Below are 25778 nucleotides of genomic sequence, written 5' to 3' on the forward strand. Positions count from 1 at the left end.
CCGCTCCTGTACAGGCGGCACTAGTGGCTTTGCCTCGGGCTCTGGCCAAAAAAGGTTGAGTCCAATCAAGTCCGCTCTACTGCACAGGTGCGAGCCAACTGCACCTGCAGGGGCATATGATATGGTTTTCTTTGGAGGGGCTGCCAGCCCTGGAACGGAGGGGCAGAGAGGGACAGGGAAAGCCTTATTAGGATTCACAGGCTTTACCCTCCCAAGGCAAGTATCTGTTTTTTTTTTAATGAAAGTGGACAGGTTTTCTTTTAAAAAAAGTGTTTTAATGTTGCGTAATGTCGTTTACTGTTGCTTGTCGGATCGGGAAACGATCCCTCAGGTGACAATTTTGGGGTCCAATGTTGTTTAGATGCATCACAAGCCTTCAGCCTAGCAATGCGTTATGTTGCTATGGAGGGAGGCAGAGAGAAGACGATCGGAGCCTGACAGAGCTGCTTTCTGTGTGCAGAGGGAGCAGAAGAAACAATGCCACTGGGGCTGCTCAGACATCGGGGGTCGTTAACGGACGGCCAGCCTGCTTGCACACTACTGGACTAGTCCAAAACCTGTCAGTAAGAGGTCAGAACTATTAGATTAAAAACACTTGTAAGTGACACCACCACCATAGGTAGAGTAATTTATAGCACATACTAGGATATGTCAGATCAGGGCCGGGCCGAGGCAGAGGCTGGAGAGGCTCCAGCCTCAGGGCGCAGTGTAGGAGGGGGCGCACAATTCATTCAGCTGTCATTCCCAATTGTGTTTGAAGCAGAAAGAAATAAGAAAAGGGGATACAGGACAGTGACTACAAGCCAGATAACTAGAGATTAAGGTGTTGGGGAGGTTGGGGGCCCTGGGGCACCTATTAGTCTAATAGCAGTCAGTGTGTGATGGCTGGGGTGGGAGGGATAGAGGGGCGCACTTTGCTGTCTCAGCCTTGGGTGCTGAAGGACCTTGTCCCGCCTCTGTGTCAGATATCCAGGAGCACCACTGTAGGCTTAAAAAATAAAACAGTAGGTGTGCCAAGGTCCTCACCCCGGTACCCAAGGGGTCACAGTATTGGCTCCACTCAAAGGACCGGCACCACACAGCGTATTTATAGCTCTTAAAGTTTAATCAAAAATCATGAAAGCAACAACAGACCGCTGTTTCAGCCTTTCCTTAGGCCTTTGTCAAGTTGCAAGGATCATACAGCACATTATGACACACATGCACATATTTATAATACTAAAACCGCCCACTCAGGGCCCAGTGACCAATCATGTGAGCGCACAGCTAGAGGACCTGATGGGAGGCTGACCTAGGCTTGCAAACCAATAGCATCCTGCCATTTCAAAAGGTCACTCACCTATCAGAGCCAAAGCGCTGTGGTGTGGTGAGTGCGGCGGCATGTTTATTGTGAGCGTCTGTGTTTTCATGGGCGGACTCCTTGGCCGCGCTTGATCCTCCCACCGCTGTGATGCGCAAGGCTGTTGTTGCTATGGCAATAGGCGCGCATGTGATTGGCCGATAGTGATCAGCTGACTAGGTCATGTGATTAGTCACATGACTGCAACGTCACCGGTTCTTGCTATGATTCGCAGTTTTGCCTGGTGCGATACAGCGGGGAACTCGCCGCTTTGCTCTGATAGGTGAGTGACCTTTTGAAATGGCTGGATGCTATTGGTTTGCAAGCCTAGGTCAGCCTCCCATCAGGTCCTCCAGCTGTGCCCTCACATGATTGGTCACTGGGCCCTGAGTGGGCGGTTTTAGTATTATAAATATGTGCATGTGTGTCATAATGTGCTGCATGATCCTTGCAACTTGACAAAGGCCTAAGGAAAGGCCGAAACAGCAGTCTGTTGTTGCTTTCATGATTTTTGATTAAACTTTAAGAGCTATAAATACGCTGTTTGTGCCGGTCCTTTGAGTGGAGCTAGCACATACTACGACAAATGTACATCATTTAATACATATGTGTACACTTGTATATTACAGTTTTTCATCATAGTGCCCCTTTAAATCTTTCCAGCTTAAGAAATTACATGAAAATTATGGCTAAAGTCCCAAAGCAATACAGAATAAGTGGTCAGTATGAGTTAGCTCAGCAACAATTCAATCATACATTTTGGATTGAGAGAAAGCCTCTATCTATACTACTGTTAGATACTATGAGCCCCCCTGCCAACCCTTATAATAAAATGTAATCCCAGCCCTGCTATGCAGAAATCTGATCATGCTGCTGTGCCTTTGGCTGCTATAATCTTCACCCCGACACCACTTTGGATGTGGTTACAACAGGTGCTCTCTTCTCATTCCTCCGCAGCTGGCAGCAAGTGCATTACGAAGCCTCGGCCCCCTGCTTCAGCAGCTGTGATGTCACAACACTGAGCACTGTGCTTCTGGGATGGAAGTGGCAGAAACCGTCTCTAAAACTTAGAAAAGAAAACTAACTTCAAAGAGGCAGAAATGCGGAACTGGGAAAGAGTTGCGGATGCAGTGGAGTATTGGAGCATACGGAAGGGGTGGGGGCAGCAGAGGTACACTGGTAAATTTTACCCTTGTCTATGTTTGGAAATACAGCTACATTGCTCGATTTAGGGCATCGATATCTGGCTGATTCAATCATAATGATCAAATCTGGCAGAGATCGATGCCTGATCAAGCGATTGATTTCTGGTGTGATCAAATGTAATGATAGATCTGGCATCTCACTCCGAAAGGCTTAGTTGGGTGTGCGATGGTAATGTTGTGAGATATTTCAGCGATTGACGGACCCCACGGCCAGTCTCACCCCATGTAATGTGTCTCCCTCCAGACCCATGGCAAGTGTGGAAGCAGCTCACATATATAGGACGTTCCTCCTCTAGAGTATTCTCTCCATCGCCAGGGGAGCTTCTACCCCATGACCCAGCAGGAGGGGCCTGGCAGGTGGAGGTTTCCCCATTACCCAGCAGGAGGGGCCCGGCAGGGGGAGGTTTCCCCATGACCTGGCAGGGGGAGCTTTCCCCATAACCCAGCAGGAGGGGCCTGGCAGGCGGAGGTCTCCCCATGACCCAGCAGGAGGGGCCTGGCAGGGAGATGTTTCCCACTGACCCAGCAGGTGGGGCCTGGCAGGCAGAGGTTTCCCCATGACCCAGAAGGAGGGGCCTGGCAGGTGGAGGATTTCCCATGACCCAGCAGGCAGGGCCCGGCAGGGGGAGGTTTCCCCATGACCCAGCATGCGGGGCCCGGCAGGGGGAGGTTTCCCCATGACCCAGCAGGAGGGGCTTGGCAGACGGAGGTTTCCCCATGACCCAGAAGGAGGGGCCTGGCAGGTGGAGGATTTCCCATGACCCAGCAGGCAGGGCCTGGCAGGGGGAGGTTTCCCCATGACCCAGCAGGAGGGGCTTGGCAGACGGAGGTTTCCCCATGACCCAGAAGGAGGGGCTTGGCAGGCAGAGGTTTCCCCATGACCCAGAACGAGGGGCCTGGCAGGCGGAGGTTTCCCCATGACCCAGCAGGCGGAGGTTTCCCCATGACCCAGAACGAGGGGCCTGGCAGGTGGAGGTTTCCCTATGACGCAGCAGGAAGGGCCTGGCAGGCGGAGGTTTCCCCATGACCCAGCAGGAGGGGCCTTGGCAGGCAGAGGTTTGCCCATGACATAGCAGGAGGGGCCTGGCAGGGAGATGTTTCACCATGACCCAGCAGGAGGGGCAGGCGGAGTTTTCCCCATGACCCATCAGGAGGGGCCTGGCAGGCGGAGGTTTCCCCATGACACAGCAGGAGGGGCCTGCCAGGCGGAGCATCTATCCCGTGACCCAGCAGGAGGGGCCTGGCAGGCGGAGCTTTACCCCATGACCTAGCAGGAGGGGCCTGGCAGGCGGAGGTTTCCCTATGACCCAGCAGGAGGAGCCTGGCAGGTGGAGGGTTCCCCATGATTCAGCAAGAGGCGCCTGGCAGGCGGAGCTTCTACCCCATGACACAGCAGGCGGAGGTTTCCCCATGACCCAGCAGGAGGGGGCCTGGCAAGCAGAGGTTTCCTCATGACCCAGCAGGAGGGGGCCTGGCAAGCAGAGGTTTCCCTATGACCCAGCAGGAAGGGCCTGGCAGGCAGAGGTTTCCCCATGACTCAGCAGGAAGGGCCTGGCAGGCGGAGGTTTCCCCATGACCCAGCAGGAGGGGCCTGGCAGGCGGAGGTTTCCCCATGACTCAGCAGGAAGGGCCTGGCAGACGGAGGTTTCCCCATGACCCAGCAGGAGGGGCCTGGCAGGCGGAAGTTTCCCCATGACTCAGCAGGAGGGGCCTGGCAGGCGGAGGTTTCCCCATGACTCAGCAGGAAGGGCCTGGCAGGCGGAGGTTTCCCCATGACCCAGCAGGAGGGGCCTGGCAGGCGGAGGTTTCCCCATGACACTGCATTGGGTTACAGCCCAAGAATGAAATCTATTGGAAATCTGTCATCTGTGTGTGGGCAGGTAATAGAACCCTTTCTGATCAGATTTGATGAGAGAGGGATCTATCAGATGGTCGATCTGTTGCCATCACCTAGTATATGGCCACCATAAAATGTAAATAAAAGAATCTTGTCAGCTCATGAAAACCACAAGTCTTTTTCTAAAGCACAAAAAAATGACCAGACACTCAAGGGCAGGTTTGCAAAAAATAATAAACAAACAAGTTGATATGGAAGCACGTCATCCAATGCACCAACAGGGAAATCCATATATTAGGAAATTAAACTGTAGCCACAATAAAATTAGCTTATTATTTCATTGTAGCCTGTGAGGAACACTTACCTGACCAATGGTCTCAAACTGTTCAGAGTAATTCCTTAGCGGGTGATCAATGAAAGTGGTGTACGGTATTTCTCTAGACATAGGGTTCCAGCGAGACAAAAAGGGAACTTCATGCAGCTTGTCCCAGTGGATACGCAGACCATCTCCCTCTCTCCTGGAAATAAAAAATAGCAGACTATGTAAACAGAATAGAAAAGATATGGAAATGGATAATTATCTGCTTGACCCAGAGATCAATGTTCCAAATCTGTACTTTCTGCATCAAATTGCTCCACAGATAATACACCCTATTTAGGGAAGAGTTTGAACAAAAAATAAACGATAAACACAACTGTGTTTCTCCATCACTATATTGGTACCCAATGTTGCTGCAGAAGCCCTCCTCATTACATCCAGGGCAGCTCTGACAGAAGCTTGTAATGGGACAGGGCAGGTGGAGTGACAGTCTGCTATATAACAGGAGCATGCAGGGTAATCCAGCGTGTCTGCCCATAACATATTTCATCTTTAACAACAGTGTGTCGTTTTAGGAATTCCTACTGGCCCAACTTTGACATACAGTAATTAGGGCTGCTGTCTTTATTTGGTGAATGGACATCTCCTGTGAGGATATCCTAAGAGATCCAGCAGTACTGGAACTGGATTAATATAAAAACTCCCTGATGCCCAGTGGTTAGAATTTGCTGCCTTTACCTGGGTCATACTGGATCATTGTAAAAATGGCCAAGTGACTTGAGAATTACCGTAGTAGTTCTGACAGTACAGCTGAATTCACAGCATGCAACTTTTTTTTTTTTTTAAGTAAGGCGAGGCCAACCATAGTTAACAATAATAAAATAAAACAGAACAGACAATATATAAAGAAGCACTGTAGAGACAGAGTAGAATGCATTACATTATTCAGGATACCCACTCAGTCATTTTCCTAGTTTCAGCAGCAGAAACGCTACATTTATCTACATATTGCTGTGTATCGAATAAAGCCTTGCCCTCCCAGTGATGCTTAGCCAAGGTTGATTAGATATGCAGCATTCTCACCCAGACCATTCTGGGAGATCAGCTATATTTTGTACTGCCTTCAGAACTCTCAGTTAGAAAACATTCTGCAGAGATCACCTGACAGGACTAAAGATGTCTGTCGTCTCCACCCGTGAAAAATTTCAGGGAGAGAAACGACTAAAATGGGTAAACCATGACTAAATCATTTATAAGGGAATATTGTAAAAAAAAAAAAAACAAGCAATTGTATTCAATACGTTATTTTTACTACAGTTCCTCTTTAAAGGACAACTGAAGTGAGGGATATGGAGGCTGCCATATCTATTACCTTTTAAACAATGCACATTGCCTGGCTGTCCTGCTTATCCTGTCTTCCTCTAATACTTTTAGCCATAGACCCTGAACAAGCATGCAGCAGATCAGGTGTTTCTGACATTATTGTCAGATCCGACAAGGTTAGCTGCATGCTTGTTCCTGGTGTGATTAGACACTACTGCAGCCAAATAGATCAGGAGGGCTGCCAGGCAACTGGTATTGATTAAAAGGAAATAATTATGGCAGCCTCCATATTCTTCTCACTTCAGTTGTCCACTTGGCTGGATCTCTAGTATCTAGACTAGATATTCTTGCAGATCTCTGAAGACGCTTTAGTAAATCGGTAGACTTGAACTAATGAATTGTCATGACTTCACTTGTGGAATTATAGAAATCTATACGGATATGTGAGCATATCTTATGTAATTTATACAATGCCTCCACAAAGACAAAAGAATGGAAGGAAAGCAAGACACTGATGACAGGTGATGTCTGATTCCAGCAGTCTCCCATGCCACCAGGGGGGATTCAGTTTATTTAGTGGGGGAATATATAATGCCTGCCTCACCCACACAGATATGTTATACTGGATATCTGGCATAAATTAACTACAGTTAAATGTATGTATGATACCTGAGACCTTATGGGTTTTTTTCACGTAATCCTCTTTTAAAGATTAGGTATCTTGCTGAAGAAAATGATAAATTGCAATGCATGCCATTCCCTCTCTATAGCACAACAGTTTTATTTCAACATTAGAATGTTTTCTTTGAATCTGGTAACAAAACCCCAGCTTAGTGAGAACTCAGTATGTGTGGTTAATGGAAACCCTTGGCAGCCGTCCATTCATACAATACACACAATGGAGAGTCAGCAGCTTTGTGTGCAAGTACACTACTGTACAAATTTACTTACCGCCACACTCTGCATTATTGAACCATCTGTCCTGAAAGTGCAGGCATGTGCACTCTTACAAAACTTTCCATTATCAAGAAGTTGAAATAAGTGTTTCCTACAAAAACTGTATCAACATGCAGCACCATAATATTTGATGATGGAGAAGTTTTCCCAGAACAAGATATTAGGTACTAGTCTAGAGGTACATACAATATTTACAGCCCAATACTTTTGACTTCATTGTCCCACTCTAAAGCACACCTGAAAAGTTAGTTGCATTAGTAGTTTTGGATGATCCAGTGGCTTCCTCGGATTCCCATTCCCTCTTCATCGTATAACTGTGCTCCTGGCCACGTACAAGTGCATCCAAACTGGACATGTGAAAGTAAGGTCTGTGCATGCTCAGTGGAACGAAGCATTCGTGCACTACTTTTTTTTTACTCTGTACACGAGCACTTTGTTCTATTGGGCATGCACCGGCCTTATTCAATCATGCCCAGTCTTGATGCACTCATGCACAGGGCCAGAAGAAACCTATTTGACACGCTGAGCTTAATAGATATAGAGGAAACCTGGGCTGGAACAGTGGACTGTAGGAGGATCAGAGGCGTCCCACTACCAAGGTAAGTATAGCCTTTCTTTCTTATAGTGTGCTTCAGTTACCCTTTAAAGATACCAACTCACAAAATGGCTAAATATTCAATGGGACATAAATTACTTACAAAAGTTAATCTGCTAATCCTGCAAGAAACTACTGTTAGCACAGATAAAGAGTATCGCTAAACCTATTTTTTGATGCTATGAATGCACTAACGTGGCTATCTCACAGGTTAATACTGTTGTGGCAGGTTTGGATGTTGCAATCACCATAAAATGGTGCCCCAAAAGCGCAGGCATCTATCAAATATTTCATCTTATTTCTAACCCACCATTGTTAATAGATTGCTTTTCATGTTGAGCTCTAAGCACTATGCAGCACTGAAATTAACCAATAAAGAGAAAAGCAAAAACATATTCACACAGAGGCATATTAATGGATTGTGCTGCCTGGGGACTCTGAAGTGGTGATGTCCCCTTTCTAACATACAGCACAAGGGCTGCCACACCTCTCTAAACCACGCCTCTCTAATATCATCTGGATACAGTGGAAAGATGTAGGACAGACCATCTGCAGCAGTTGATACAATCTGATAGTGAAGGACACACCACCGGCACAGCAATCTGCATCCAGCAACCCATCATAGATTAACTGGATTTAAATATAGACATAAAACTCCCCTGCACAAATACTCTGCGGGTTGGATGTGGGGAGGACCAGGCCACTAAAACCCCCACCCCGACGTCATCCCAGGGGTCAAAGCAGCTATTGTTACACTCTGAAAAGGGCAAAATGGTAGTCCAAGAATAAAAGCAATAAGTGATGTCATATTGATACTTTACATTTAGAGTTCTCCTTTAAAGGACAGCTGAAGTGAGAGGGATATGGAGGCTGCCATATTCATTTCCTTTTAAACAATACCAGTTGCCTGGCAGTCATGCCAATCTTTCGTTCATCAGTAGTGTCTGAATCATCCACCAGAAAAGTGTAAAAAATGTGCATTGTTTAAAAGGAAATAAATATGGCAGCCTTAATATCCCCCTCACTTTAGTTGGCCTTCAAGGACCAGTAGTCCAGTTCCAGCAAAGTGTTTATCTGGCCCAGCTCCAGCAATGAAATAAGGTTGGTCTTTACACATACAGGGCTCCTACATAATGGGACACATACAGTATATGCAGGCCTTGAGCAGAAATGACACTGCACACCTGAACAGGGCGACTGCATATGTGAAGGCAACTGTTAGTGAGCAGTTTCCATATTATATGTATCTGTTTAAATACCATAAAGCTAAAAAAAAAAAAAAAAAAAAAAAAAATCAAGAAACTATAGAGATGTACAGCTGATTGTTTCGCATTTTTTGAGCAGAAAGAAGGAAACACACCATAGCCCCAAGCAGAAGAGAAATATTTACGATGGGTGTACTGCAGTAAATGCTGGGTGTGTGCAGGAAGGTATGCACGCAGATAAAGGCACAGGAGCAGATCCTACAGCACTAGGCCAACCAAAATCTCACTGGAAAAAAATAGAAGCGTTCCTCACTCTACCTCAAGAAATGTGACCCTTTGTTTACATTAGGAACACAAAGAAAGTAAAATAGTTGGCATCTTGGAGGGTATTAAATGCTGTTTTGCTGACTGAATGACCTCAAATGGAATATTTTCCATGACAAGAAGAAAAGATGCTGGCACAGTGTCAGACAATAAGATTGCACAGTGTCTAGAATCTATCCATAGCCGGAGGCTCTTAAAAAACCTCCAGGCAGGTGCTCCTTTATCTGCTCTTTGCTCACCTGGCTTTTAACCAGCATGCTCCTCAGACCTCACCTCCTTTCCATTAACCGTTTGTTAGCTTTGGCCAGCAAGAAAATGAATACATGGATGGAAGAGCCTGGCAGCAAATGTAAATCATAGTGCCAAAGTACACTAACCTGAAGCAACATGCTCTATCTTTCAATTAATGCAATACAGGAAAGTCCTTTCAGTAAGGCATTGAGTACCAACTACACCACTGCTAACATTCTAATGCCTGCTGTGCACCACACTCCTCTGTAACTTTTCCAAAGGCAATTCATATAGCAAATGCGCCAATCAACCACAGTTACATCACCTCCATTGGCATGTAAAATGGGCTGGCATCAGCATGATCACATATGCCACCAACATAAACATATACATAAACAAGCTTTTTAGCACAAACGCGTAAATAACTGGTCAACGTTCAGGATGATGATGTGGCTACAGCTTTGTATAGCATTTGTATTGTAATTATAGCGTTGGCAATTTTACCTTGAGACACCATCGACATTTATGGGGCTCACTGCTACCTACTGTTGTAGAGCACCTCCTAATACTTCCCCACATTTACATTTAAACTTCAGTCAATACTTTTGTTCTTGTTTTCAGTTCAACCTACCATCAGCCAGAGACTGACCATTACTTGGCTTTTGGCAACCAAATGATAAAGGCCAGTGGCTGCGATGAGCTATTGCCAAGCTGTGATTGATGGTTCAAAACCACTACATGTAATATCAAGCAGTGTTGGCATGCTTTTATTGAATAGGCAAGGACAAATTCTGTATTGAGGACTGCACAGGAAGGGGAAGCATTGGGAGGACACACTTGGCCAGCTGTCAAAACGGGGGGCTTTAGACCTGCGTTTGATTTGGATTTAACATGCATTTGAGATGCTCTTGCCAAGTGGTGAAAGCCACCTGGATTCGGGAAGGAATTTTTCCCCTTAGGGCCCTTTCTAACTAGGTAAGGCCAGGGGCACCTCTAGCCATCTTGTCTCTCCAGGCGAGAAAATCTGTGGTGCCTCCCACCCTCCCCGTGGCGCCCCGACACGCTCCCCCTGTCCTCTCCCCTGTGGTGCCTCTTCATGAAAATAATCGTGATGCGGCTGCGTTTCACCAGAAAATAATTGTAATACGGCTGCCTGCCCTGCGGCCGGTGAACTGGTGCTGCGTCTATCACACAGTCCCTCTCTCCCCCTTGCAAATCGCTCCAGGTGACAGCCTGTATGGCCTAGTGGATCAGGCGCCCCTGATTCCAGCATACTTTTTCACAAACATTATGGGATATGCAGACATGTTACCGCCTGTTAAGGTGGCCATACACTTATAGATTTGCAGCAAATTCAACCATCAGATAGATTTCTGGCAGATGCCTGTCAAGTCCAATCTGACAGGAATTATCTGATGTGTGCCACACACTAGCAACAGATTTCCAATAGGATTTCAGAATGAAATCTATTGGAAATTGATCTAAATGCATTATTGGACCATTAGATCCAATGCAACTCTATGGGCCATCGATCTGCTGCCAGCAGCAGATCGACCTAGATTTGATAGAATAGATTTCTGATCGATCGATGGCTGAAATCAACCAGTGTATGGGCCCCTGTAGGATATTACTGGAGTGGGTATAACAGGACATTGAAGGGTTGACATAGTCAGATAGTACAATAGTTTAGCAATTCATAACCCATTCTGGAAATAAGCACAGTGTGTTTGTAGTGTAAGTGAAACAAGTTAGGAGAAGTAGAATGGAGGGAGGAAGGGTGGTAGAAGGTCAGAATTGGTGACATGCATGGACAGATAGATATGAGCAGAATAGAGGCATACTGGATAGCACTATTGTATTATAGTGCTGAGTTCTAGGTTTGAACAATGGCTAGGGCAAAATCTTCATGGCGTTACTATCTTCCCCCGGAATTCATTTAGGCCTCTTTCACAGTGGGACATTGCGTTTGATGCGACGTTAAAGTTGCACTACGTGCCCTTAATGCAGCCCATGTAGGTGATTAAATTAAAACAGAATTAATGGTACTATAACTGCATGCAATGAGAAAATATTATTTTAGCTGCTTTTATATCCTGTCAGTTTGGTATCAGAGTTGCTGTAGAATGGTCAGAAGTCTTTTTAACTCGCATACAAGACATGTTATATCTGTCAGTCTAACAATAACGGACTTGGAATTGTGCACTATAAGGCAAGTTAATGCAGTGACCAGAAGAAATGCTGTATTGGCACACTTTCTCTTATTCTTTTGTTAGGATGATGTGGAGACAAGGGCACTCTGTTCATACATCAGGTAAAGAACACTTGCTTCCAGTTCTGCACTCAGCAGGCGCTGGCCCAAGACTTAATCCTTCAGATAGGCTATCACTGTCAGGATGAAGAATTCTTTTTAGGACATGCCACAGGCTTGTAACATGCTGCACGGCTAATCCTGTAAATCAGACTTCAGTACTCTATGCAGTGTTTTTATTTTATGACCTGAAACACAGATTGACCGAAGATCTACAGGAAGGACACACTCAAACCTTTCAACTACATAACACTTTGAAGTCAGGAAATAGATATTATATAATAGAAAGAACTTACAGGGCCATATACAATTCACTTTTTCACCTGAGTTTTCTCCTAGGAGATAATTTTTCATCTTCAATTTAAAATAACTTTTCATCACTTTTCAACTACAAAAGTACCACAAAGTTGGTGAAAAAGTACTATCAAAATTATTTTGAGTATTTTCTTGCTTTCTGGTGGCTTAAAAAGCATTTTATTGACAAGTTTAAAATTATCACCTAGGAGAAAACTCGGGTGAAAAGGTGAATTGCATATGGGCCACAGTGTTGAACACAGTAGAGAGGAATGGCAGCACATCTAAACCCAGCTGCACCAGACTGATAGCTATCTGCATAGAGCTAATAGGCCTCTTAAAAACATAACTGCGCATGTTACAGCTGAGACAGGTGCTAAATACCTAATGGAGGAGGTTTGCTTCCAAAATAATTTGCATGCAAAGGATTTTGTATTTCACCACAGTGAGGTTATCCTGTCAGAACTCTAGCAACATTAGTGTTCACCTGGGAGCAGCAAGCCCTCAGTCAGGTGCAGTTTGGTTTAGATGTGCTGCCATTCTTCTCTACTGTGTACAAAACTGGAAGTTCTATCTTTCTATAGTATAAAAAACCTAGAAGGGCATGAGCGGACTACGCTGCACCCCTTCCTCACTTTTAATGGCTAGCTGCTCCCGGGTCAACACTTATGCTTGCATGTCAGTTTTGTGGGTCATTTTAAATAGAGGTTAGGTTTGTGCATGGTTTACGCTGTACTCCTTCCTCCACTTTAATGGCTAGTTGCTTCCAACAGGATGACTTCATCACAGTGCAAGGGTCTAGTATAAAATCATTTGCAAGCAAATTATTTTGGAAGCAAACTTCCTGCATGCACCTGTCTCAACTGTAACGAGTGCAACATATTTTATAAACAGTGTTCTGAAAAGTTACAAATGATCTATGAACTACTTTCGAGGTCACTGGAATCTTCTTTGAATCAGTAATATTTAGGTAATTTAAAGGACACCTGAACTAAAAGGGATATAGAGGCTGTCACATTATCTCCCTGTAAACAACACCAGTTGCCTGGCAGTCCTACTGATCTCTGCAGTAGTATCTGGATCACACCAGACACAAGCATAGGGTTAATTCAGTCAGACTTCAGTAAAAAACATCTGATCTACATGCTTGTTCAGGGTCTATGACTAAAAGTATTAGAGGCAAATTATCAGTAGAGATGTTGCGAACTGTTCGCTCGGCGAACATCTCTGGGGCTTTTACTACTTCCGGGTCGCTCTGACCCGGAGTAGTACGCCTGCGCTGCCCGGCAAAGCGCGTCCTAGATCGCGCTCCTGTTGCCGGGCACTCTCTGCGCATGTGCGTGACGTCGTTCATGACGTCACGCACATGCGCAGAGAGTGCCCGGCAACAGGAGCGCGATCTAGGACGCGCTTCGCCGGGCAGCGCAAGCGTACTACTCCGGGTCAGAGCGACCCGGAAGTAGTAAAAGCCCCATGTATTCAGAGATGTTCGCCGGCGAACGGTTCGGGAACCGTTCGCTACATCTCTAATTATCAGCAGGACAGTCAGGCAACTGGCATTGTTTAAAGAGACTCTGTATTTTTTAAAAAAAGCACTCTTGGGGATACTTACCTGGGGAGAGGGAAGCTTTAGGGTCCCAATGAGGCTTCTCCGCCCCCTGTAGTTGTGGGGAATCCAGCACAGTCTCCCCGGAAACCTCCCTTGACAAGCTAGGATTTATTGACCTCTCCGCGATCCTGCGCAAGTGCACTAGCGGCTCTTCGTTCTGGAAGGGCAGGAATAGCCGAACCCGATCATATCCGCTCTACTGCGCATGCGCAAAAGACTTGCACCTGTGCAGTAGAGCGGATCTGATCGGGTTTGGCCATTTCCGCCTTTCCTGAACAAAGAGCCGCTAGTGCACCTGCGCAGGATCGTGGTAGGTAAATATTTACATCACCGTGGTTTGGGGTCTGCAGTGCTGGATTGCCGGGACACCGGAGGATGGGAGAAGTCTCATTAGGATCCAGGTGGCTTCCCCCTCCCGAGATAAGTATCCCCAGAGGTTTTTTTTTTTTGTATTACAGATTTTCTTTAAGATAAATTAAATATGGCTGCCCCCATATCCCTCTCAGTTCAGGCGTCCTTTAAAACAACGTAGAGAAATAAACTGTTGATAACCATACTGTGGAGTTAAGCCTCCTATTTTATTGCATTTATGTTAAATTTGCATGGATTAGCAATACACAATGCCTACAAAAAGGAATGCAAGGTGCTGGAGCCATAAGGGGAGACCCAATCAGCTCTCAGCAGTTTAGGAGGTATATAAACCAACAATGTTCTTATTTGGAAACCAGGATAATGCCATCCAAGGCACTTCAGCACCTTTGTGTCCGGAGAGATTCACAAAGCTCTATTCCATGTTGCCCTTCCAATGCAAAAGATCTGCCACAGCTTGATCATTTATTGGTATGCAGAAGCTTCACGTTACGCGGGAGGAAGAAGACTCTGGATTTTGCCCCATCCTCCTATGTCAGCCTGGTCCAGCACTGGGACCTCCCTGTACATGCATGTAGTTATGCCCCGATGTAAATAGCTGAGCCTGATCCAGTCTGTGCTACTGCGCAGATGGCTTATGCCTGCACAGTAGCGCACACCCGATACAGCCTGCCTATCTCTGGAAAAAGAAAGAAAAAAAAAGCCGAGCGGGACAGTGCTAGTGCACCTGCACAAGGTGTCCACAAGTTGATTCCCCCAGTATAGCCAGTAGGTAGCCAGATGACCCTGTCACAATAAGTAGCCAGATGGCCCTGGAGGGTCAATCTCCTCATAGGGGACTCTCAGCATTACCTTTATTCTTTACAAATGCGCTTCCTGAAAAGAATCTATACAAAAGAAGTTAGTCAGCTTCCCTACTAATTTGCACATTATTTTGGAAGTTTATTCATTTATTGTATTTATAAAGCGTAAACATATTACGCAGCACTGGATTGAGCAATTACAGTTCAGTAATTGCTTTTGTAAATAAAGAAGTAACTGAAAACCCCCATAAGGACATGGGCTGGGCTAGTTCAAAACCGGACATTGTAAGGGACAACGACGTAAAAAAGTAATTAATAGTACATTTTACTAATAATTTGGTAAAGACTGCAGCCTTTGTGGAATGATTTTGGCTGAAAAAATAGTCAAACCTCTCTCAGGGAAGATAGTTTTCATCTTGATTGCAGGTGTGAGTGCTGGGAGGAGGGAATCAACATTCATACACATGCAATCTAATCTGGACTCTTGAAAGAATTGTCAACAATGTATTTTAATTTAGAAGCAATGCTACAGCAACACAAGTGTATCATATGGACATTATCATATTGGAGGCTTGATGAACCTCCTACCTTGATCTGCAACTCCCCGTGACACACTGGGTAAAGCCTGAGGCCTGTGGACACCCCATTGTGTTATGAGGGAATCCACAGTCACATAGCTTTGCACCAAACGGTGGCAGCATTGTAATCAATATTCAAGCAGCTATCTACTGAACTCTGATCAGGGGAGATTTCAATTTTCCAAGTTGCTACGGTAAATTCGCAAACTTATAACTCACTAGGGACAGATTTCAAAACCACTGTGCTAAACATCACCAATAGGTCCCAAATATAGACATAGCGTCAACAAACTATGCACACATACTGAAACACTGTACATTACGCCTGAGAGATGAATTACCTTCTGACTACTAAGTACTTTCCACTGAGCAGTTACAGAACTGCAAACTCAGCAGGGATGTGCTTAGCTGACCAACACAGTCTACCCAAAGCACTGCAGAGATAAATGGCAAACCATTCACACTAAGGCATATAAAGCGTTTGTGTCACTGAAGGGTTAACAAGGTATTTGCTCATGTAATGGGAGAAGTGACGTTAAAGGAAAGGTTTTAGATTTTAGTGGGGTGTGTAAATACTGCAGCTTTCATTATTATTATTTTTTCAGTTTAGTTAAGTATTATAATAAAAACTCACAAAATTCCACAGGCAAGGTGTCATTTCTAAACCAGTTTCAACATGTCCCGCTGCAAACAGCCTCTCTCCAGCTCAAGGTAGAAGTGGCAAAACGATCATTAGAAAATATGTATTTGCTTCTGTAAAGTGGAACTCCAGCTAAATATTTATTTAGTCAATTTGTGGAATTTTCTTGCTGCACTTATTCGGGAGATTTGCCCTCAGCTCACTAACACAAACACAGCTAGAAGTAAGAAGAAATCTTTTCAAAGGATACTGGACACCAGAAAAGATTAGCGTTTGCGTTCAAACCCAGGTTTCCAAATAAATTAACCAGGATTATGCTGTGCACCACAGTTCAGCATCAAAAGTAGTGGAGAGGCTCACAATCCACACCAGGCTTCGCATGACTCCCACCTTGGAGTGTGAAGTGGACCACAACCCCGTGACCCTCTCCACTACCTTTGGCACTGAACTGTGCTATACATCATAGTTCAGGTTTCTGAATGAGAAAACCCAACTTTGAGCACCAACACTAGAAGAGATGTTCCCATTTCAATATTTATTTCCTTTACCTAGTGTTGTATTTAGCCATATGGATCTGGATATTTCCAAGATAGAAGCAATGGTAAATTGGGGGTACAATATACCATTACCATCAGCAAAATAAAGTAACATTTGTTCTATTAGCAAATCAAAGTTCTGACCTGGCAGACCACAGATCTGCCGCATTGGGCTGACAACTGTTAAGTGAATTTACTCCTTTAGTGGTAATTACAGTGGTAAAAAGCTCTTTGTTCAAAAATGCCCTCCATAATAGTAGTACAAACATTCCAAAGTGGCCTACATTGCAAACTTTGGTATGTAGTCCATCATGTGCTTAGCCACCCATAATTTACCTGTTAAAGAGGAACTCCAGTGAAAATAATGTAATAAAAAAGTGCTTCATGTTTTACAATAATTATGTAGAAATAATTTAGTCAGTGTTTGCTCATTGTAAAATCTTAGTCTCCCTGATTTACATTCTGACATTTATCACATGGTGACATTTTTACTGCTGGCAGGTGATGTCATTGAAAGGAGATGCTGCTTGCTTTTTTGGCAGTTGGAAACAGCTGTAAACGGCTGTTTTTTTCCTACAATGCAATGAGGCTCACAGGCAGGGAACTGTCAGGACCATGGTCCTGACTTCACACTGTGGGAGGGGTTTCACCACAATATCCGCCATACAGAGCCCCCTGATGATCCATTTGAGAAAAGGTAAAGATTTCTTGTGTGAAAGGGGGTATCAGCTACTGATTGGGATGAAGTTCAATTCTTGGTAACGGTTTATCCATTTAGTTCTGCTCTATAGATATAAATGATCAATAGTAAACCCTACTTGTCTGGTGAAAAAGAAGAGAGCTGGCATCAGCACCTAAGGAACAGTCCATTAATTCGGATTTGTAAACAGAGGTAGCTAAGGGGTCATCCAGGTTCACCAAAGAGGTTCCTGATGGGCACTGGCAGGTTGTGTATTGTCACAAAGGCTACACTAACCTGCAGAAAGGTGCTTTATTCCACCAAAGTGTGCGATCCACAGGGAAAAAGAATGAAGTACCAAGATGCCCAGGCGGATGAGTGGCTGGAGTTGATGAATGGTAAATAAAAAAAGCACTTTTCTGCAGGTCGATGCAGCCTTTTTTATTTTTTTCTACTACAATTGCAAGAACACCTTATTTGGCCTCCTTTCTTTGCTTTTATACCCATATAAAATGCTGCCATTCCACTGTGTTTCTAGTAGAAGCTGGAAATGATTGTCAAAGTTCTCCAACAGTCAATAGATTAGTGCAGGTGTTGAGCATCTGTGTAGTTTATTACTGATTCAGCTTATTACTGATGGAGTACAGGCTCTCCATTCTATGGAGAGCCCGTACTCCAAACAATACTGTAGCCATGGTTGCAATATGAGCTTCTTGTTAGTATTGGAAGTTATTGGCAAGCTGCATATTGAAATGGAAAGATCATTTTAATTACCTAAATGAAAACACAAAAGGACTTGTATAACAATCTATGTTTAACGCAAATGTATAACAAACGTAGAATCCCCCTTTAAGAATATTGCTGATCTGTAATGATTTCTTTTCACGAACAGGTCAAGGCTAGATGTACACAAATGTTGTTACTAGTTGCCTTGATGAACAGTATATTTCTCCACACTTTGAAATGAAGTGATGACTCAGCAGATACAGCAGCGGCTGCTGCTCTCATTCAGGTATCTGCATTCTCAGCATAGCAGGAGAGCTTTGCTAAGCAGCCTCATTCACGACGATGGCACCATGAGACAGAGTGTGCACATTTCCTGGACTCTACTATTTCATCTAATCATCTGCCAAGCCACTCCAGCCGTGCTAAACCCTTCTGACACTCTGACACAGGCTGACATGGTAATTACCTTGCACGCTGCTCATCTACCGCATTCTGTCATACAAGTCTAACATATATGGAACATAGGTAGCAGAGGACCAAACATTCAGCACATACACCTGCAACAGGACATCTGTGTGTTACATGCTCAAAAATAGAGTGTTTCAGCACTAAGGTAAACTTAAGAGTTGGTTGGGGTCAACTAGCAATTAATTAACAGCAACAACAACTGCAGCCAGCCTTTCCCTGTAAAATAACCCAGAGTGATTATATTTAAGTATTGCTGAGAGTCAAGCATTTGTCAAAATAAAATGATAGGAGGCAATAGGTTATGGTATTTGTCCTGGTCTAGAGAGAATGAAGAAAAATGTCCAACAATCCAGCCAATGATAAGCCCTGTCATCAGACTGCATTGGGCATTAGTTTACATACCACACCCTGAAGAAACATGGGGCATTCTTGGAGGCATGTCACTAAGGCATGGTCATTAGAAACTGCATGGTATTTGTTACTTGACATCCCAATAGTGGCATTTGGAACATGATCTCATGTGGAAGGCTTTAACTCACATCCCTCTTAGCTACCATGTAACACAAACAGCATATTTCAGCTCAGTTAGCTGAACAGGAGCAAGCACATACACAGATGTTCCTTTGCTACATAAATCTTTAGCGTTCACCTATGTCTGGTCAAGTTTAGAATTCAGACTTGCACACAAGAAACATAAGCCTATACCATAGGGAACACTAGTCTCTAACTGAGAAAAAGCACTGCTACACAGTACATATGGCCATAGTCCGATTTTGCACAAACAAGGAATGCAAAGAAGATGAACCTTCTCGCTTAGATGTAAGTAATCAATCTGCAAGCTGACTTTTCATATCTTGCAGAGAAAAAGTAATTCACTCAATCAAGCTGATAACTAACATGTGAGCTTCTCAAGAGGCAGGGCAAAATTTCAAAGGATCTTGGCTTCAAAATCACATGAAGTCAGTACACATAATGCCTTCGTAAAAAAAAATACATAAAAATAAACAGGGACTGTTGGACATGCTGGTAGCAGTGGATGCAATCACATCTCACATATACAATGAAAGGATCCACTATGGATAATTGCATTAAAAAAAAAAAAAAAGAGGATTTACCCGAGGTTACCTGGAAGACTGCATGGTCCAAATCGTGTGTGTGTAAAGTCAGCATTCATATTGGCCAATTTTACCACCTCCATGTAGTATGAGGGCCAACAGATTTTGAATATTATGAGCAGTGTGTAGGCAAGCTCTCATACTACATTGAGGTGGCAAAATTGGCCAGTGATTGGCCAATGAAAATTGTATGTGTGTACCAGGCTTAATGCGTGTGTTTTGGGGAGAGGGGTAGGTAAAGAGATTTCAGAACGTCCCTCTTCCTTGCACCCCAGAAATTATATAACAGAAGAATTAAAGCATAGAAAAGTGTGCAAATAATTTAATTTTACAATTTGGAGCATGGACCTTCAGTGACTGGCTGTCCCCCTTTGGACAATCCACCTGAACCAAACTGTCAAAACCATGCCCCCCCCCCCTCCCCCCACACACACAACCTTAGACAGAAACTCCCTCCACTGACCCCATTGCAACTGGTAGAGGGGTGGCAGTTTCTGACCTGAGAGCAGTAACTCCTTTTCAGAAATCATCAGTACTACCCTAGACCCTGGATAGAAGTACTTCTATGCAGCAGGTGCTCACATGACTCATTTTGCAAATTATATCTAAGGCATTTCCAAACTTTTTAAAATGATCACAGATCTGTTACACACCAGCGGCATGAGAACGAACAGTGGCTTTCAAAAGATTATAAGTAAATCCTGTAGAACTTATTTATTCCACTTTCCAAAACTATTTTTACTGAGAAATCTGCGAGAAATCTGCAAGAAATCTGCCCTGATCATTGGACAGAAGAAACCTTGGGCAGGTATCTCCACATAATTGCTGACAACTTGCCAGTTAGAAACCAACATTGGTCTGGTAGATAACGCTTTTTAATCATATCAGCACTGCTAAGATTAATGTACGTAGTAGACTGAATAGCTCTCAGACTATACAGTACATGAAATGGAGTACATATTATTCTGGCGCCGGTGAGTTCGGCGCAGGGGAGCCGAATGACGGCTTTCCCTGTTGCTGCTAAACTCCGAGGTGAGCGTTAAATACTATTCCCCCTCCGAGCAGAAATAACCTGCTTTGCATGTAACACCTCACTAAGGGCCGGTTGCCGGCGCCTCGTGCTACCGAGCAGAAAAGCTTTTGGCATCGGTTCCTGTCATTTTGTCATCACATGTTGAGCCCCAAGGGGGGATACGGAAATGCTAACCTAAATGACACTAGAAGCTACATGCAGCACCTCAGAAAAAGTGAATGGCTGCTGCACTTGCGCATTTGCCATCAAATACACTGAGATGAACGCTCCCACTCACTTCAAAGCGGGACGCGCTGGATTTCGGCGCTAAATGATGACAGACACCAGCTGCCGTCCATCCGTCTGAACCGGCCCTAATATGCAGCACTGCATAGTGTTTGCGATTAGCAGAATCCGTATTAGTTTGAAATATGTGTCATAGGTTTCCAGTTCTAAAATGGATCTACACGTCCACCTCAGCCACTATGCCAACAAAGACATTTCAGAAACATTGTCTGTACTGTGCATCATATGAGTAACTAGAATGCATGAAAACATGGGGTAGCCGATTTCAAATAGTTATAGCTAACATAATGCAATGTTCACAGCATACGTGGGACACTGAGCTACTTTTTCTCACATTTCTGAATGTCCAATGTGCCTGAAGATTGCAAAACCCTTGTCTGCCTAATAAGCTGTAGACACCCAGAGGCAAAACACGGTGATCAGAGGAACAAGACCACAGAATAATATTTTAGTTAAGAGACAATGTACAATCAACACATACAAGACCGTCATTGTCAACGAGGACAGTATTACAAAATAACATTTCAGAAAAGAAAGCCTACGCTATATAGCAAAATATTAGCTCAACAAACATCTGACAGTGTGGAAATTAAAATAAGTTGAATAACCAAAGAAAAACAGTTTACACCCAAGAAAAATAAAATAAGCAAAATAAAATAACACAAAAGAGACCAGAATGGCAGGGTCACAAGACTTCGTGTACCCATTCAAACAATATGACAATATGCTGGTGCATACTACCTGTTAATAGGTCTGTCACCAGAGTGTGAGGCTAACCACAAGTGACAGTTTTGTACATGACATGCTACCAGGATTGTCACCAAAGAGTGTGGCTAACCACAAGTGACAATCTTGTAAATAAAAAATGTAGAAGAGTGTCCAGAAAGTATGGATGAAGCCACATAACAGTTTTACACAGTACTGTGAACACAATCTGTGGCTAAGCTCAACTGACACTGTAACATGATGCATATTAAAGGGAATCTGAAGAGAAAATAAACTTATGGTATAATGAGTTGTATGTATAATACAGCTAAGAAATACAACTTTAGTAGCAAAGAATTAAGTCTCATATTGCTTCCAGTATAGAAAGTTAAGAACGTCAGTTATCTATGCAAAAGACCTTTTCTGAGCTCTACGACCCAACTTGGGTCTGAGACAGTCCTATTTTCTGAAACACTCATAAATCAAAGAAACGGTGAGAGGCAGTTTCAGGCAAGGTTTTACTGCAGGGGAGTTCAAAGGGTCATTAGCTTTGCTATTTCATAGCTTAAAATACAGAGAGTGGTTTGTAATTGCAAATATGACAATGATGCACTGTTGTAAAAAAAAAAAAAAGCCATATAACTGAAAATAAAAACACGAGACTCTTTTCTTTGCTACTAATGTTCTATCAATTATCCGTACTACATATATAATTCATTATCTCATACTTTTTTTTTTTTGCTTCAATGTTACTTTAATAGGACTGTCTCTAAATTACAGTAAGTGGCTAACCATAAGAAACCATTTTGCACACTATATTTCAACAGAATTTACCCCAAAGTGTTTCTTGACTCAAGTGGCAGTACCATTTATGAGGATGTACAAAGTAAATGTACTGTATATATTAAAGAAGTGATTTCAATTTTCAGCATGTTTCTCTAAGGCCGCATTCAGCTATGAAAGTGTTTATTAGGTTGCAATGGTCACAAGTAATGTAAGTTCAGGAAGAAACACTGCCAAACAGGAGTTCCATTATTTCACATTGCATTACAATATGCTGCAAAATCAGAGCTACTTCAGGTGAATATGACCTATTGTATAGGGTATTGTTATGCATATTGTAAGAAAACAAATGTTCATGCTGGCAGGAGAGCAGAAATAGAAGTAGAGCAGGCTCCTCCAAGGCCTACAAGCTGGATTTTGCTTCTTTTGATTCGGAATTGCGAATCTAGACCAGGTTGTGCCAGTGCTATTTAAAGAGACACTGAAGCGAAAAAAATTATGATATAATGATTAGTATGTGTAGTACACATATGAAATAAAACATTAGGAGCAGACACAGAAGTCTAATATTGTTTCTAGTACAGGAAGCGTTAAGAAACTCCAGTTACAGTATCTATGCAAAAGAGCCATTGAGCTCTACCACTTTCAAAGTTGCAGAGACCTCCGTCTTCTGAAGCTTAGTTATCTCAACTGGCAGTCACTGTAATTTCACTCGCCTGCTCTGTAAAATAATTTAGAATGCTGAGTAGTGTGTAAACAGCAAATAGTAGAGAGAGATGCAACGTTATAAAAAAAAAAAAACACTACTGTATATACCTGAAAATAAAAATATGAGAATATTTTCTTTACTACTAATGTTCTAGTAATTAGCCGTACTACACAACCAATTCATTATATAATTTTTTTTCGCTTCAGTGTCCCTTTAAGCAAAGGAAATACAACAGCTGATATTACACTATGAGACAGTAAAAAAACACCCAACCCTATAGAACAGGGGTGCACATTAGGTAGATCTTGATCTACCGATAGACTGCAAAGGACATCAGGGTAGAGCCCACACAACCAGGCTGAGGAACGTACGCATACTACTCTGTCTCTGACTTGGATGAGCTTAGTGCGATATGCTGTCCTGAAGTTTTGCACAGCAGTGTAGATGATTATGATGTTGCAAGCTAAAAGAACAGATGGCAGATTCTGTAGCCGGGGCTGATGCTCATGCTTAGATCCAGATCCTGCTCTTCAGACTGCAAGATGGTGGGAAACAGATAACGCCCAGATAACTGTAGCCTGGTGCTCTTAAAATCTGCAACATCAAATGGCTTAGGCTGTGTTCCCTCTTGTTGCCAAACCACGTGCGGTCAGCAGGAGCAGTCAGTGTAGTGTCTGCTCCAAGGTCCTCCGTAGCCAGCTGGAGCCCGGGGCAGATGTGCTCCCCAATAGGTTATATGAGGAAACACATCTGCCTGCCCAGGATTGTCGCGGACTGCACAGGAGTGCAGCCCGCTTACTGCAATGGATCCCAGGGATCCGATGCAGCGTGACAAGTGTAAATAGCTCCTATTTATAAAATAGGAGCCATTCACTCGATGAGTGGACAATGGACAAAAAATGTTCGTTCTCCGCTCAAGTGCCAACAGAGCCTAAACAAGCTTCTAACCAGAAACTTTAAATGTGGTTTATCTGACATCAGTTAGGCTTGGTTCACACCGTAAGAGCTTTTTTTTTTAGCACTAGTGATTTGAAAAGCTCTTGATGATGCAATGCTATGTGAATTTTATAAAATCACATTGCTCCTGTGAACAGGCACATAGCCTTACATTAGCAAGAGCTTTTAAAACCAAAAGCACTTATAAAAAGCTTGTCCAGTGTGAACCAGCCCTCAATCAATGTACAGATGAAAACAAGCTCTTCTTACACAAAACTAGGAAACTTCGGAGACTGGAGATGGCTTTTTAAATAAACACATTTTATAGTTCTAAATCACACAAGTTAAATAAAATAAAAAAAATATCAGGAAAACGCAACAATCTGTAAACTGTTCATAAAACATTTTATAGGGCAGAGCTCTGAACCCATACCTGGTTCATAGGCCCAGAACAGCATCCTCTGATACTTTTAAAATACCGGATAGTCGCATCATAAAGCAAGCAGAAGCTTGCCTACATGTGAGCACCGAGGCAGAGTTAATTACACTTTTAGAAAATGTGATCCCTCTATTTATTTATTCTATATTTATCAGTGTTATGCTATAACTGAAAAAGCAATAGGGGTGATAGTCTATACAAAGGTTGCCTTTATGTCCCTTGTAGCAAACTGCCTTCATGCCGGTGCCAGGGCCCCTCCTATTCCCCGATGGCAAGTCTGGAAACTCCTCACATACAATAGCAGTAGTAGGTCATTTATTTGTGAATCAATGTCAATAAACAGAAACATAAAGCAGACAGAAACACAGCACACGCGGTACATTGTTTCCTATAGTATTTTCATACACCTACATCTCTAAAAATATTTAAAGAATAAATTAACCAAATCATAAGTGTACCAAGACTACCCTATATTGTCCACTGGTCAACAACATCGGCACTACCATGAAACCGAACACATGGAATCCAGCGCAGGAGATTTGGGCGCAGCTGGTGCCACCATAGGCCGTAATAGGAATTACGGCTATAGCGGAGCATAGTGAGTAACTTCAGCGACGTCAGAAGACGGAGCTGTCGTTACTTTTAAAACACTGTAATTTGGCCACCAGCAATAGCTGGAAGCCGAATTACATCATTCCCTACCATCCACATGGACCTGGAGGGGAAAGAGTATTTAACGCCGCCAAGACTTGTGCAGGAGCAGGGTAAGCCATATACCGGATGTATCCTGTGCCCAAGTCTCCCGGCGGCATTTTACTTTGTACTACCATAAAACCACCGGAATCATTTGATTCAGGCAGCAAAATCTGTGGGGAGCAGCAACATGTTAATATGCAGCGCCACCGCAGCAGAGCACAATTACCTGGTCCATCGCCGGGTCCTGTCCTTTTTGGCACTGCAGTCTACCATTGTGCACTAGCATCTCTCTATAGGCTCCCAGTATTAGGTTGCAGTGCAGAAGAGGAGAGGAACCAACGATGGAGCAGATAATTGTGCTCCACTGTGGTCTCTGCATAATCAGATGGTGAGGGGAAACGGCACACTGAATCTGTCTGCACTTCGTTCTAAAGAGGGGGGAGGGCGGATACTGGCCACACGTCTTGATTTGCCCATGGATACATACATGCTGATGCTGCTATGTCACTTGTGATGATCGTATACAGATTGAAGAAGTCTGACTCAACATCTCCTTAGTGGTATGATTCTTCCCAGATTAAGTTCTAAAAGCAGTACAATTCTTCCTCTGTAAAGAATCATATTACTAAGTATAGGCAACCAGAGAGCAACTCTCCCCCCCCCCCCCCCCCATTATTCAGCCAGGTAGTGACACCGAGCGTACCACCTAGTTTAGTTAGCCAGACTGTAGGT

General features: G+C 43.7%; 1 protein-coding gene across 1 annotated transcript in view; it reads right to left on the reverse strand.

Annotated features, from left to right (window-relative positions):
• The window catches only part of TPRG1 (tumor protein p63 regulated 1), a 104481-nt gene that overhangs the window by 5619 nt on the left and 73084 nt on the right, over window positions 1–25778 (reverse strand). The window contains exon 5 of the mRNA XM_068281213.1: window positions 4746–4899. Coding sequence (XP_068137314.1) covers window positions 4746–4899 — 154 coding nt within the window. The remainder of the gene's footprint in view (window positions 1–4745; window positions 4900–25778) is intronic.

This window comes from Hyperolius riggenbachi, chromosome 4 (genome assembly GCF_040937935.1).
Source record: "Hyperolius riggenbachi isolate aHypRig1 chromosome 4, aHypRig1.pri, whole genome shotgun sequence".
NCBI lineage: Eukaryota > Metazoa > Chordata > Amphibia > Anura > Hyperoliidae > Hyperolius > Hyperolius riggenbachi.